This window comes from Pelmatolapia mariae, linkage group LG15 (genome assembly GCF_036321145.2).
Source record: "Pelmatolapia mariae isolate MD_Pm_ZW linkage group LG15, Pm_UMD_F_2, whole genome shotgun sequence".
Lineage (NCBI taxonomy): Eukaryota > Metazoa > Chordata > Actinopteri > Cichliformes > Cichlidae > Pelmatolapia > Pelmatolapia mariae.
Window position 1 is genome coordinate 5276007 of NC_086240.1, and position 16885 is coordinate 5292891.

At 39.0% G+C, this 16885-nt stretch overlaps 1 protein-coding gene across 2 annotated transcripts in view; it reads right to left on the reverse strand.

Moving 5' to 3' along the window:
- Window positions 1-16885, reverse strand: part of LOC134642677 (MAM domain-containing glycosylphosphatidylinositol anchor protein 2-like) — a 191157-nt gene that overhangs the window by 28258 nt on the left and 146014 nt on the right. For both annotated transcript variants that reach the window (XM_063494596.1, XM_063494597.1), the window contains 2 exons: window positions 15432-15704; window positions 3657-3805 (listed from right to left, as the gene is read on the reverse strand). In XM_063494596.1, the coding sequence (XP_063350666.1) occupies window positions 3657-3805; window positions 15432-15704 (422 nt within the window). The remainder of the gene's footprint in view (window positions 1-3656; window positions 3806-15431; window positions 15705-16885) is intronic.

A 16885-nucleotide genomic window follows, 5' to 3' on the forward strand; every position in this document is an offset into this window, starting at 1 on the left:
ATTAGTTTGCAGGTAAATAGAGTGCTTTGTCTCTCTGCGGTAATTGCAGATAGCGCTCTAGCCCTTACCTACGAAAATTTTTAGCTTTCCCCTTAAGCACAAAAGGCATGACAGTTAATTGCCATAAATTACACAGTGTTGGCCTGTATGTGTCTCGTCCTATGTGTGTTTCAATCCGCTAAAATAAACGATAATATGGTGAGGATATTTGCTATTGTGATATATCATAATGATGTGAGAAACTGATCAATCAGAAACTGACTACTTACGTTACTGCTGCTAAAAGGGTGCTTGCAAGTTATTGAATCCTTGTGTGAATGAGTGTGAAAATGCTCTTTTTCACGTAACTTTATGTAAACCTGTATTGTGTACTGCATGCATTATGTTGCTATAGTGATTTGCACATGTCCACCAAATAGGCTTTTATGTTTGGCCCTGAACTGCAGCCAAGTTCTGATAATGATATTCTATCTATCTATCTATCTATCTATCTATCTATCTAAAGAAACAATTATTTAAAAGTAATTTTTAATGAATTTTTGGAAATAGATCAGATGTTTATTATGTTCAAAAGCTGTGGCTAAAACATGAATATGAGACTTGATGTTCATCCAGTTTGCTCAAAAATTTATACATTTAAAGATAAATATTAAAAATAGTATTTTTAATACCCGATTTAAGCAGTAAGGACCAAAAATGAAATATTTCATGTACCTTATCTCACTGTTGTTCACAAATTCTGATTGCCCGTGGCATTATTTGCTTATGTTCAGGTGGCTGTATAATACTGAATAAAATTAAATATACACATGTCTGAGCCAAAAAAACAAAAAACAAAACCGTGTGTGTGTGTGTGTGCGCGTGGCTTTTAATATTGGTCTTGGCTAGAGCTGCTTTAAAAAGGTCACACACACACCACTCCCACCCCCAACCCCCCACCCCCTTTATTAAAACCAACAGTGCTTAAATATGCTAATCAAGTCAAACTCTAAATGCTGACTGGAAAAAAAAAACAGAAAAACATTCAACTTTTCAGACACTTTGACACATGCACATACTTACAGGCTTATGGATTCAGCCCCATTGTTTTGATTCCCATTAATGTTCACTGAATCCACACATTTGCACTCAATTAAGGCTTCTGTTTACATCCCATTAGCTTTCAATCTCCACATTTTCCCCACAGAGGTAGAGAGCCGTATTGATTTAATTTCATTTCACTGTGGCTGCGGTTCAGGAGGGGATTTATAGGAACTTAAAAAAAATAAAATAAAAATAAAGCAGAACTGATCAAAGCGATACCAATAGACCTGAAGACAAACTTCAGAATAACCAACTGCTGGCATAACGTTAGACAAGCTGATCTACTGCAGATTATTTGCATGTAGTTAGTATGACTTCTATTGATCTGCTTGCACAACCTGACTTGTCAGATCAATTGAAAAAGATGTAAAAAAAAAAAAAAAGGAGGAGTAGAGGCAGAAAAGGGAAAAAAGGGAGCCGCAAGATGGCAATATATGAGCTGAAAAAAAAGTTATCTTAGGAATGGAAACAGGCAATCAAGGTTCTGGACAGACTACAAGGGCTTGAAACAAGCTGCAAGAGTATCAAAACAAGGCAGATATAACACTTTTCCACTGATTCCTTGACAGGTGCAGCGATTTGTGTTTTGTGATTCTGACCAGTGCATGCCTTTCAGCTTGAGAGTCATTTCCATTTCCCTCCCCTTCAGTCAGACCGTCTCTCATGAGGGCACTGGGCGATAAGACGGAGCAGTCCATTACAGAGGCATAAGGTCTACCAGTTCTCAAGTATTAATTCAAAACTGAGAGAAAATGATAATGATTCTCAAGGAATGGCAGGGGAGCTGCTGCTGGTTCTATAAATAGAATGAAGCGGTGTAGTCCATGTGCCGATGCTTTCTTTACTGCACCATTTTTTCCCTTTTTTCAAAAGGTATCTTTCTTCTTTTTCCAATTTAGAAAAAGAGCCACTCCTCCTCCTCACTTCTTCTTTTTCATTTCCTCTTTGCATGCTGCCTCTGCCTCTTCTGGATTTCAACTTTTCTTCACCACAAGGCAATAAGAAAATGTTATTATCATCCTAAATCACTAGCAAAGGCAAAGACCATATATAGTACACTATATAGCAAATGCCACAGAAAAAAAGTCAGAATTTTCCCTTCAGTAAAGATTCTCTGACTCTGATTCTCATCTAAGACAATGGAAGATTGGCCGTTTTACCTCGGAGGAAGCAGATAATGGTCCCCCAGTGTGGCCTTTGGAGATATCAAGGCAAGAAGGTGGAAAGAAATTAATTCGCCCAAACACAGATCTTCTTCTAAAACAGACTTGGGTGGTGATGCTCTCTCACTTGTTCTTTTTAAATAAAGAAATGCACATTAGATTGAAATGCTAATGTGATTTTAAAATTACATTTGGTCCGTTCTAGCACAGATGCAGACATTACAATCTTTACAAATGTGCACAGGACCAGCTGAAAATAGGAAAAGCAAATGTATATTCCTGGCAAGTTTTCAGACTAATCCCTGGCAAGTACACGGGCTCGGCAAGCACGACATAATTTATTACCAAACAGACCAACTGAGATAGTTGACAGAAAAATCACTGCGCTACACAAACATAACGGGTCTGAAATGTGTTCTCAAGCGTCAATTCCTTGAGGGTGTAGAGTGAGACACACACTAAATTATATTATTCATTACAAACACAACTGTCAGGGTGTGCTCCCTAATTCGGAGCAGAAATTAGACGGATTTCACTGAAGCATGCGCCACATTTCTTCATCTTAAAAAATTATTATTTTTTGTTTGTTTTTAACATGGTTGCAGATGCGCCTCCATGCTGCAAAGGCAACGGGAAATTCTGCGGCAAGTTCAACATTTCAAAATGTTTCTAAGTGTGGTGCTGCACCTGCTGCTCTAAATTAAAAAAAGAGAAAAAAGCAAGATCAAATGTGCATCGCCGTGGGAGCTGTGGGGGTGGGGGACAAGACAGAGAAAGAAGAGCAGAGAGTGGAAGGTGCTCATTGATTGCCAAAACAGAAAATGTAACCACGCCATCCATCAATGCTGCCTGCCTGTCATGTGTGGAGTTTACTTGAGAGGCAGGAAAAAGGAACACAAAAAAAGGCAAAAAATAGGAGCTATGCTCGCTACTTCTAGCTGTGGGGACCCCTTTCGCTCTTCTGATGGAAAGCAAAAACAGAAACAATTCATGGAAACCACAGACCATGTTGAGCTGACTGCCCCTGACAGGTTCTCAGTGATTCCTGCTCGGCGCACGAAGGCTCATTCACGTCCTGAAAAACTGCACAATAAGACAGATATGAGGTTTGGCTCTGTCAATCGGGTACAACACGCAAGTGCGAGCACGCTGTGCAAAAGCTTCCATCGCGTGTTTAATTTGGCAATAAGAAAGGCTTTTACATGCCTGTCGCGTGGGATGACTCTAATTTATGTATGAAGGGTTGGAAAGAGGATGACCAATACCCGTGACAAGTTACTGTACCAGATGCCAACATTTCATGACTTTAAAACTCATGTCGTGGCTCTTCTGGCTGTGATAGTAGCTCACAGAGAATAGAAGACTGAACAACAGGAATGCAAATGAGCAGGCACCTCATAGCAGTCTTACCTGTCTGATGCCTAGTCTGTAGGCAACAATACGGTCCACAGCATTTGGGTTCATCTGTGTCCACTGTAGCTTGAAGCCATAGACCCTTGGCCTGTTCTGCCACAGAGGGTTGTAGGTATCATAGTAGAACTCCGGGGGGTAGGCTTTCCCTAGAGAGAGAAATAATTAAAAATAAAGACCATATTTATCACAAAACAGACCTAGTCATAACGAGACATCAACCTTTGGGAATCAAGGGTGCGTTTAATCACGTGTAACTATCACAATAAATAAGTTTCCCTAACTTTGTTATCTTAAGTAAGCTGTACTTTGTTTTTCTAAGGAATCAAGTCTCTAATCAAACAGACGGTTCATTTCAGTAATGACCAGCATTCTACAAAGAGCAGCTCAAATTAGCAGGTCAGAAATGAGCAGACCTGATGAGGGCATGTGAGGAACTGAGCAATGTACTAACAAAACTAGTGCAGTGTAAGTGCAGCTTTTATGCATATGTTTCTGTCTGGAAACAGCAGGGCAATTGAAATCAACAAGAGGCAGCAGAGGAAGAATTAATATGTATTTGATGCTCATTTTTGCCCTACTAATTTGAGCTGCTCTTGGTAGATTGCGTCTGTAATTACTGCAATGAGCTGGCTGCTTTGCAGTCTATAAATGAATGCATTGTTAACAGATCACCTGCACAACTTTCAACCGCCATCAGAATACCTTTGTTTATTTTTCCTGTTTAGCAAATCTGGCCCTTGGACTTCCTTTAAGCCAAAAGCCAAAAGTCAAACTATTCTGCGCGAATATAAAACAGGTCATAAAACCGTAAAGAGACCTCTGGCTAATACGTCGGGTTCCGTGTCGGGCTCGTAGCCGAAAACTAGCTTTACTTTGTTGTCTGGGTCAACTTTTGTGTATATATGTTATATATTTACATGCTTCCATCTCCTGTTTCTGGTCGGTGACATCTCTTACTTTTCGACTCTTTTTCTCCCTCCCTCGCTCACAGACACATAACGGGTACGGCAGTCCATTCTCCCTGCAGCACGGACTACACTGCCCATGAAGCTACATTCTTTAGGGCTATGCCTGTAACACTCTGCCTATTGCCTTCATATTAAATCATTTTTGTGAATAATTTTTTTAAATATTTCTTCACGTCATTATGCGGGCCGCAAGTAGAGGTGACATGGGCCGCGAGACTGAGACACAGACACGAGAGCCTCTTAATGCGTGTTTTCAAGTATTCAAGTTTCCACCGGCGTGGACACCAAAAATATAGGGTTCATAGCCTTATGAAACAGGAAAATACCGCCGTGTAATCCATTCATTTTAACAAAGTGACTGTATTCTGAATACCACCTTTTAAAACGGTAACTGTAACGGAATACAGTTACTCATATTTTGTATTTTAAATACGTAACGCTGGTACATGTATTCCATTACTCCCCAACACTGTATATGGATGTATATATATATATATATATATATATATATATATATATATATATATATATATGATTATATACATAGATTATATTATGCCATAACATGTCTGCCCCATGTTGTGGCAAATTCTACATCCTCCATATCACAACACTCCAAAAACGAAAATAATTTCATACTCCTGGATTGAGTGATTCTCACCAGCCTTTTCTTCTAATAACACAGTTAACTTTGTGAGAATTAATTTTATGCCCACATGTGGCACAAACTAAATGAATCTATCAACTTTTCAGCTTTCCGGTCACAGTCGGAAAGCTGATTTCTGACAGCTCGAGAAGGAACTGGCAGAACACGGCATTTTAATCAAGATCCAGAAACAAGCTTACAGGATGACCTTCCAGGCAAAGAATAGTAATTCACCTCAATGACACGTTGTTGTGTTTGTCCCTCTGCTTCTTGGGCTTGTTTATTGAGGGATGACAATACCCAAGGCAGATGATTTTTAATAACCATGGAAAAGACAGCAGAGCTGCCATTGTTAGCTCAAACAAAAGCGGCGCTGGGATTTGATGAACCTGTGTGAAGATTTAGCAAGCAGTTTATGAATGTCAGGCAATTGGATAAACCTGTCAAGTTAGTTTATGTCACTGACGAATTATAATAGCATTATTTGCTCCCGAGTCCTTCCCTGTGGCCTCCTTAGTGTGACAGACCCTTGAACCACTTGGTTTCCTTTGATTTTGAAAATGATGATTATACTCCTGGGAGGATACGAAGCAAGAGGAGTTGTGCTAGTGTGTATGTGGGGGGTCCCTTCATCCAGTAAGATACTGGTTCTTCAGAGAGAATCAGTAGAAACTCGACAGCTGATTGCTCTAAATGACACAACACTGAAGCATATTGTTGCACTGGGTGGTATTTTGTTATAATGTTGTGTACGCATGCCAGTTCTGTTGCTGTAAAGACATCACCAAATGCTGTTTAAGTGCAGCTTAATAGGCATGTGCTTAATAACAGGGTTTCCTGCTAAACAGCAGGTAACTTGAATTCATCAAATTAATATGTAGTCTGGTTTGAAAGAAATTTGATCTCAAAGGTTTGCAGAATATTTCTAGTACTAACTAAAGTTGCAGTGAGACCAAATAAAAGCCATTGTTCACTCACAGCTGTATAATCCTCAGCATCAGTTCTCATTAGAGCAAAATGGCAAAAAGTAGCTGCGCATACTGGCCTCAAACAAAATCTACCAAATATTTACGTAAATTTATGGAACAATTTCATAATTTCTTTGATTGCGCTGCATCAGAGCTGAGGTTTAAACACATTCACTTAGGATTTAATCACTCAAATCTAAGCCAGAAGTGGGGAAACTGCACATGTAAGGCAAAAAAACAAAAACACAAAACAAAACAAGACTTGTGGTTTCATTCATCGCCTGACCGGTTTGATCAATTCTCATAATCGTCCAGTATAAAAAGCCAAAATCAGCGTAGCGCAAGCAGTGCGTTTGGTTCTTTGGTCTAGATAATAAATCAGGTTAATAGTGCTCTAGGCAGCATACTGCAGATCACGTGGCCTTTTTCATGGATAAAGCTATTTAAAATGCAATATTCTGATCGGAAGGAAAACAATGCACATTCATCAGCCTGATAAAATAAAACCATTGTGAGTGAGAAACTAGTACAGACAAGTACGGCGAAAGAGAGATAATTACGCAGTACTTTTTTTTCTAGGTTTTATCTGTTTTATGTTGAGCTGTGGAATATGTCTCAAAAGTTCATCAGCAGTCTACTGCAAGGTAAACCTGTCTGTTATAACAGATGACACTATCTCACAAACTGCCTCCGTGTCTCGCTGAGATGCTAATGAAACCAGCAAAACACATTTCCCAACTAAAATAAATAAATAAATAAAAAAACAAGGATAATTACCGTCTGCACTTTGCTTGGCACTGTTTTGCCGTATAGAGCCAGCTGTGTTTACAGCATATTGTACAGCTAATGTTACATAAACCCGCCTGGCAGATAATGTCAGACTTAGTCATGCAGCATATACAGTACAGTAAAGCCGATAAGGAAAAAGAAAAAGGCTGCAATTTGCAGTAGAGAGCAGGCAGGGACTGTTAATTAAACTCACTCACATTGTTGTCTGGATCAGTAAATTAGCTTAAAGATTTCCACACAGACCCTGCTTCAGAAAACCCCCCAAAACAAAACAAAAAAACAAAACATGAAAAGACTCTTTTCATACTTTTCTTAGAAGTTTGACACGGAAGTCTTTATACTAATGCGCTGCATTCATTAATCTTATTTTGGGAAACATTTTTTTTTCTCAAAGTACATTTCTTACAGACAAATATCACAGACTCGCTTGGCAAATTATTGCCTTTTATTCAAATATACAGCGTAATGAAGCAACATGGCCTTTGCTCCTAATAATATGTTATGTGTGGTGAAGCACATTACCTAACCCACTTACACAGCCTGAAACAGATAACCCTGGGTGGGAGACATCAAACATAAAGTACAGAGGGCTTAATTGATTTTTTAAAATCCTGTTTATAACAGCATAACCAATGCAATGATTCATACAGCTCAGTGAAAGCCTTCAGGCAAGAAGTTGACCTTGTTTGCAGACTTCCTTTTTACTTTTTAAGGGTTTATGAACATGTTTTCATCTTTAGGAGTACAGTCATATGCTAAGCAATTGCTATACGATTCTGGGCTTTTTTTGATTTTCTTTTTATTGGCAGGAAGTAGGCTTACATATGGACGCACAGCTGGCCGAGACAGACAAATAACACCAAAGCAGGAACTGCTAACAGACAAAGGCATTATAGGACTGTGGTAATCACGTGGTGCCCTTATGGGAACGCAAAATAAATCTCTTTGTGTCTTTTTTTCCTTAAGGGAAACAGCACAGAACTCGCAATGAGTCACTTCTACATTTACAGTCTTCCTTCCTCCTCGACTAATCAGTTCAGTACAAAAAAGGATAAACTTTTTAATCGTGGCTGATATTAAAAAGCACAGTGACTTCCGATTTCATCCTTCTTGGTCCGTGTAAACTGAAGGCTGCTCTAGAGTGACTAATGTTGAGATATTGTGCTGATATAAAAGAAGCAGAACTACAAAAGTAGGCCAGAAAATACAAAATAAAAAAAGCAGAAAAAAAAAAACCACCAGAACAGACTGCATCTGTCCTTCAAGTCTGACAGACTTTCAGTCTGATCACAGATAACATTATTCAGAAGCTTTTCACTCTGACTATATACTGTTAGGCATTATGACCAACAGGATCCATCAGTGTCAGCATGTCTCCTTGAGCTGCATGAACTATTCAGACTCATCCTCCATGTACTGCAGGGTTGCAGTTCAAGCCAGGTGAACTGGACGCAGACTTTAAAAGGCAGGCAGACGAGTTACTTAAAACCACCAAAGGTAAGGCACAAATCTGTGCTGGAGACCAAAGACGATAAGGTTTATAAATCCCTGACTAAGAGAAGAGTGCAGGTTTGAAAGTAAAATCAATTTAGCTTTTGCTTTTATTTAAAAACATAAAAAATAAAGGACACAAAAATATCACACAAAAGCACCAGATAGTAACTTAGCAGAAGGCCCAAGGGGCCTATTTAAGACACATCTCAAAAAGAAAAGCTGAATAAATAAAAATGAAATAAACATTACTGAAAACAGATGATAGATCAAATAATAAAATATGAAAATAGCCTGAATGCAGAAAATGCACTCCAACACAATAAAAGGAAAAACATTTTCTTATGACAGTAAATCGCACTGCAGCTAACTTTGGCACTATCGGTACACAGCTTCTACAGCATTAGGAACAATGACTGAATGACTGAAAAAAAGGATACTGGAACCATACAAGCACAGCATTATGTGGAATCTGAATTCATTTCACAGGCACACTCACACAATGCAGACAATGTCTATCTGAACATTGTCCCTGAGAATTTAATTGTTCCTCTCTTCTAATTTACAACTGGCTGCCAGAAATGGGGCTTAAGCAGGAAGGCGGCAGAGAAATGAGAAACACTGCTTGTTTTTTCTTTGTAAATTTCTGAAATCCAACAAAATTATAGTACTGCAGTTTGCATTGTTTGTACTGGTCAATGGAGAGAAAAGACATGTGCTGGGCAATTTTATGCAGAATTTGTTGCTTGTGCAGAGATTGGACATATGTTGGAACTCTCCAGTCATTTTACACTTGAAGATTACATCAGTCATGCCTGTGAAATTAGCTGTATAAAGTTTTGCATGGCTCTGAAGGAAGCATTGGAAATTTTTAGGTAAAATGATTCATTATCATCATATATTTCATATCATATGACTATAATAAATAAATGCTACTCTTGATAGATTTTCCCCTTGACTAAATAAAACTTTCTATGTATCTTAAATCCTGAAAACAAGTAGCAGACCTCAATTGCCCTCCTTTAAAAGCACTATAGCCTTTAAAAATATCCCAGATTTCTTTCTTAATGCTGCAGCACCCTGCTCTCCCCCCATAGCTAAAAAGCCTCAAATAATGATCAATGATAATCATCAGGGTAACCTTTTTTTCTAGACTGAGTCTTAAAAATATGCCAGTACAAACTGGAGGCATGGCCTTTGAAAGACATGCACAATCTGGGGACTACTGAAGGATTGAGCTATGGGATATGTAGGAACCGTAGTTTTACATTTATTAAAACTATTATAAACAAAACATTGACCATTTCTAAATACCAAGCTTGTCAGCGTTTCACTCAGATACTGTCACAGATCACATTAAAGACGGGCAAACCTTTATGCCTGAAAAGTTAAGCTAATACAAAAGAGTCTTAAACCTACAAAACCTTTTACTGGCCAGTAGGAGGAGACTCCTGTGGTTGCAAAAAGAAGTCCAGTTGTAATTATGCAGGAAAACAGATCATGACTCCCTTTGTGACCAAACTAAACACTTTCCTGAGGACGTTATAGACTGAAATGCTAGTTTCACACCTTAATGAATGCAGAGCAATGCTTATTTTGTTTATTATGGTCAGCCTATGGTAAAAAAACAAAAAACAACCCCCCCCCAAAAAAAAAACAAAAAAACAAAAAACAGAAGGTCTATAAGCAGAGATGGGCAGTAACGCATTACAAGTAACGGAAGTTTATAAGTAACGCGTTACTGTAATCCGATTACTTTTTTCAAGTAACGAGAAAAGTAAGGGATTACTATTGCAAAAAAGGTAATTAGATTACTGTTACTTTCCCGTAAGCACGCTGCGTTACTGCGTTACTAAAACCGTGATTTTTTTGCGAGAGTGTCTCATGACAATGATGTAAGTGAGTGTGACGTTTGTGGCAACAGCTGTGTGCAGATCAAAAATGGATAATATAACGAGTGCGGCAGAGAGTATGACCGTGCAGCGTTTAAAGCGTGGAAGTACTGACCTTACTTTGAATTTGATTCTGTAAAAAGTGACAAAGACATTAGCGTCCGCTGCTCACTGCGTGGGAAGAAAACTTCTTTTTACGGCGAAAAAAACCCTAAACTTCCGAGCAAGCACCGACAGTACGCTGCCACAGCGGGAATGTGAAACTCCCAGATCCTTCCACTGACCGCTAAGACACACCTGCACCAGGGCAAACCTCCGCCTGCCCCACTCCTGCTATACAGGTGAAAATAGAGCAACAGGACCGCTGAGTCTTTGATTTTATTTATTTTCTGCTGTGTTTTACGTGCATTTATTTGAAAGAGTGAGTGTAAACACAAAAAACTGTTTTATTTTATGTGCTGGAATATGCAGAAAATAGGTTTAAATGTTAAACAAATTTCTTCCAGTCAGAGAATGTTGCATATAATTTAATGTTTACTTCATGTGTGAAGTTAAAAGATTAAAACTAATAAAACTAGTTTCAAAAAGAGACTTTTTCATCTGATTACATTTTATATGATGGATTATGCAGAAAAAATAGAATAGAATAGAATTGGGCTGAAAGATCTATTGCTTTATTATGTATTCAGGTTGTAAATCTTTTTTTTTTAAAGTAACTAAGTAACTAATTACTTTTGAAAATAAGTAATCAGTAAAGTAACGGGATTACTTTTGGGGGGAAGTAATCGGTAATTAGTTACTGATTACTTTTTTCAAGTAACTTGACCAACACTGTCTATAAGTATGCAGCATCTGATGATCTGAGTATCAGATCCGGCTTGTCGAGTCGTGTTGATGAAATGCTTATGGCGGAGAAATTCTCCGTTTGAGAATTTACAGCAGGACTTTACACACCAACAGTAATGTCACAGGAGCCATGTGCGTCTTTAATCTAAACTCTGTGATCAGTGAACATTTACTCGCTATCTATTCTGAGGAGCGTGATTTGAGCATTTGCTAACAACTCAGGGTTCCCACGACAGAGAGCCCGAGCCAAAGCTCAGTGGTACACATTACATTCCTCTGAGGGGTCTCTCCCCAGGCACAATTTAATGGCCAACTTGGCCATTAGAGCCAACTCACTGTTCCCACAGATGTCCCCATGGCTTGGCACATGGGCATCCATGCATATGCACACACACTCTCCTTTGGCACAATACACTTTTCCAGGCGACAGAATTTATGGGCTAATAATGGCCTGCTGCCTAACTATGGTGTGTTTGCATGTGTCTGTCGGCATGGTAACATGTATGCTGCTCACATGTTGACTGAATCTGAAATCCAAGGACTGTGGGCCAAAACTGCCAATTCATACTTTTTACACGCTAGCACAGCCTGAGAAGACGTCAGACATAGACCGATGGGAGAACGTCTACTGGCTTGTCTACCTGTCTTGGTAAAGTGAGTTAAAACCAAGGTGCCATCTAATTACATGAGCTACACCAATATTTTGCAAGTCTTGTCGAGAAACAGTCTCACAAGTCACAGACAGGAGCTGATATGCACTTCTTCTACTGCAGGGTATTGCCTGATTTCATGGCATTTTAGTTTTAGAATAAAATTAAAAATTTTAACTATCGAGAGCTGGAATTAGGAGACTGAGGCATGGCAGGTTTCATAGATGATGCAATGAACCAAAGTGGATTTTCTGCACCATACTCCTGTACTCAGGGGGTTACTAAAAGAGCCTCCATACCTTTGGCAACCACTGAGTCCAGATGGTGGGAATCTGGAGCACTGGGCGGGAGGAATGGAGCAATAGAGGGCGAGGGAGGGAAGGAGGGATAGAGGATGAAAGGGAGTGGAAGTAGGAAGAGGGAGGGAGCATGAGCAATAGAAGGTAAAACCCCAGCCCTGCTGAGAAAAACAAATGGCTGGAGGGAACTATCTGCTTCTGTCTCTCTGTTCTACCTGTTTCCCCAGGAAGGGGATTTATGGGGGGGGGGGGTGTCAAGCTGGAAAGGAGGATGAGAGAGTGGGGTTTGAAAATGAGAAAGATGAAGAATGTGGAAAAGAAAATGGACACAGAGAGAACTAAAGGCTATAAAAAAAATCAAGTGCAGCCAAGGTATGATTAGAACGCAGAAAGAGATAGAGAGAAATAGACACTATCAAAGAGAAGAGCGACCTAAGTGCCAGAGGATCAAAGTGACAAATACTCCTCCTGTGACCCTGCAACCCTGCAGCTCCTGTCTCTAATAGGAGGTCTGGGAGATTGAAACCTTGGCCAAAGTTCCTGCGGACCCTCAGTGTAGCCAAACTAATTTTGTCCTGTCATAACAAAAGACTGGGAGACGATCATTTGGATCTCACAATGGAGGGAAAAAATGTAACAAAAACAGATGAAAGAAGGTAAAAGAAAGACCTGACATAATGGACATGTCTAATTCAGACTGGCAATCTATGATTTATCTTTCCCTTCAATCTCCTTTATATAAATTGTCTATCATATAAAGAGGCAGACACACACCCCAAAACAATATGAGACAAGGACTGCTAAGCTTTTTGTTCAGCCAATTGCAACTGTCAAAACAACCCTTTAATTATCAATTGAATAGCGTACTAAAAAATCTTCTGTTGACATGCTAACGTATGGTAAAAGAATAAAGGCTAAATGACTGTTATTAAATGCAGCTATCTGGATCAAACACAGTGACAGCCAAGCTTATAGCACTAACACCAGTATAGAATTATGTTTCTGTGAGAGAGAAAGAGTGGAAGTATGTAACTCTAAATAAATGACCAGTAAATAAAGAAACAAAAGAAAAAACAAACAAACACAAAATCGCTCCTAGCTTAGCTACTCCTAGTTTAGCAACTATAGCGCTGGTCATTTGAGGTCTGTGTAGCTTTAAATTTCTCTACATGTTAACCCTCTCAGGCTCAAATTAAGTTTTAGTTGCTAATGCACAACCAAGTCCTGCAGTGGTACTTCTGAGTAAAAAAAACCTCATAAAATATGTATGTGGGGTAATCAGGTTGTTAGTGTTTTAACTGTTGCAAATCTGCAATGCCTGCCTTGAGAGGGTTAAAACAGTAAGCAGGAGGGCTCTTAGTAAGAAAAATATTTCTTGGATACAGAGCTGGGCAATCATTTTTGTTCCTTTTAGCTACGAGAAAGACAAAATTTAACACTGCTGCTATTAGCCAACTTTACTGGCTAACTAGCATGTGATAAAATACTGTATTTCCAAAAGTATCCATTCACCTATTCAAATAATTGAATTCAGTTGTTCCTGAATGGCTGCTGGTGTATAAAATCAAATGGCTAGCAAACTGGTTCTAAAAATATTTGTGAAAAAGTGGGTCGCTCAGGTCGCTCAGTGAATTCTAGCGTAGTTTCGATGGGATGCCACATGCACAACAAATATAGTTGTGAAATTTCCTTGCGTACCCCTTCCTGTTCCAACATAAGTACACAAAGAAAGGTTCTTAAAGACATGGATAAGTGTGGAAGAACTTGACTGGTGTGGAAGACCTTGACTGGTCTGCACAGAGCATTGAGCTCAACCTGATTAACAACCTTTGGGACAAATTAGAGTGGAGACTGTGAGCCTAACCTTCTGATCCAACATCAGTGTCTGACCTCACAAATGCACTTCTGGAATAATGGTTAGAAAATTCTCACAAACACACCCCTAAAGCTGTGCTCCTCCTTAGTCTCTAGCCTGTTAATTCCTGGAGGTTTTAGCTTTGCAGTTTGGTTCCTTCTGGATCTTTAAAAAACTTCAACCTTCACCTTCAACTTCTACACACAACTTAATAAAAGGTTAGTTTTTTGTTTACTTAGGTTTTCTGAAACTCTTGGATTTGTATCTCATATAAATGTGAGATTTGATCACATTTATATGCATCCTAAAACTAAACACCTTTTTTTCCCCCTTGTAATGTTAAAATTGAAACATACTCTTTGAAATCCCAACTTATCTTGCACGTTCAAAGCTTCAGCCGTTTAGCATATGCAGCCCATATTTGCCTGGAATATTAAAATGACATCCAGCATTTTCATACATGTCAGGAAGCTAAAGTAGCTGTGGCTATCCAGCTACAGTTGATGCAATCTGCTGGCAATAGCAGTTATTCAGCTGAAATAAAAGTCTACCTCTGTGTGAAGTGAGGGGCCTTCATTTTGAAAATGACTTGTGCTGTTTCTCACATTGCATACTCCTGCTTACTATTTAAGGTAAAAAAACACTGACAAAATTATCTGTTAAAAACCCACACTCAAAAGTTGCCACTTTGACTACAATGGAAGGAAAAGACCACCAAGAATTTTTATCCACAGCTTCTAAACTAATTACGATGCCACGTTATGGCTCGGTCACACTAAACTAAAAATAGTATGGCAATCTCCATGCAACTGGTGGACATTGCTCACAGATTGCATTGAGTTTTTAATAACAACATATTTGCACAGGTCGCCTGGTGTGAAGGAACCTGTCTCTAAATTGCTCTCCAACTGCTTACCAACTACTTGTATTCTAGTTATATAAAGAAGCAGCAACTATGGCACTTTTTTTTAAAGGAATTTCTGAATTTGTGTTTTACATCTATCAGGTTCTGGCTGGACTGCGAATGGAAGTAGTTAATATGAGTTTCTGTTTAATTCATCAGAGCCAAATGTTGCAAATTTCTATTTCAGTTTTATGCGTTCATTTTGAAACAATGCTACCCTGTAAAAGTATGTATTACACAGATAAGCATGCAGTATACATTTTGTACTGGAACTATACTAACAATATTAGACACAGTGACGAATCATTGTTCGTTCACCATGTGTCAAACAAATGTAGAAAGCTAACATAAAGAGGAAAAGTAACTAAACCAAGCAGAAACAGATTCTAGAAGAATAAAAAAGGAAATATGAAAAAGGAAATATGAAATGAAATGGAAAGCACTTTTTGTTTTGTTTTTTTTACCTGTAACTTGGAAAGTGCATTTGCCTGCTCCAGCCTCATTGATGACATTACAGGTGTACTCGCCCCAGCCATCACGATTTAGGCTGCGGATGGTGTACTCTGTCTCATCTCGCTGGGCATCAAAAGCTCCCGCGTGGAGCAGCCGGTTAGAGAGAAGCCACTCAAAGCGCAACACACGGGAGGGGTGGGCTCGCAGCACTCTGCAGGTCATCACTACGGGCCTTCCAAGACCCTGACGCATCTCCATGAAAACAGGCTCCACTGTTGGAGGGTCTGAGCAGGAGACACAAAAGCTCAGGAGAGTTCACAGATATTTGACAAGGACAGAAAAGTGTGTCAAGGATGAAAAATAAAATAGAAAAGAAAAATACTTTGGATGAATAAAGACAAGAAGAGTGAGGTTAGGGCACCAAAGTGAGAGCAAGGACAAACACCTGGAATAAAGAAAAGGTGATGCATATGCCATGAATATAACCTTGCATATTTAAAAACACAAACAAGGACATTTTTTAAAATGTAAAAACACATGCACAATGATTTCAAGCAATGTAGTTGATGTTCACTGACGATCTACAAATGACAAAGCTGAAAAGAAGATGTTTTTTTTAATTAGAAAAAACAGGTATTGTAATATGAAGTAAGCAAGTGAAGCAGCACAGAGAGAGAGAAAAAGGTGATATTTAAGCAAACTGTAGAAAACAAACTAAACTGCAAATTCAATACACTTCACCAACAGATGAAAAATGAAAACAATTGTGGAGAGACTGGTAATAGCTGCCAGAAGATCAATTTTGCAAAAACATTGGGACAACTTTTGAAACAAAAACCAGTTGAACTTCACAGAAAATTGGTTATCTGGATGATAAAATACACCTCAAGCTTTCAGAAAGTAAAATTAATAACTTATTTGAGTAACTGACAGGCTTTACCTCATCCCCCCCAACATAGAGTACACAGTGGTAAATAATTTAGCCACGTTTCAATGAGCGAAGTCAGGAGCTAAACGACCTTGCTGCAACCCCGAACTTGCATCTGCAAAAGTTTAATATGTGTGGGTGGTGTTTTGCAAATGTTTTGCCAGACTGTGTGCATGGTGACACGTGTGGAGAGGTTTTTTTGGGTGAACAAAATTGGTGTAAGCACTTGTGTGTGGAAGCACTGAAAAGGTTATGAATAATTTCCCCATTTTAAGCGTCTCTGCTCCTGACACGCTCACACAGATGCTTGACAAAAGTCACGACGGGGCTTGAAAAACAACAAGAATATGGAGGAGCAGAGACAGAATGACATGGAGCCCCTTAATTGCCTGAAATTTGCATAATTCCTGATGGAGTAAAGGAGAGGCGGTAGCTATAGCCAAGGCCGGGGATGCTGTTTTTCAAAATGTAGTCTGTTACAGATCACTGATTACCTGATTGAAACTGTAATCTGCAACATAATCTTCGACATTATTC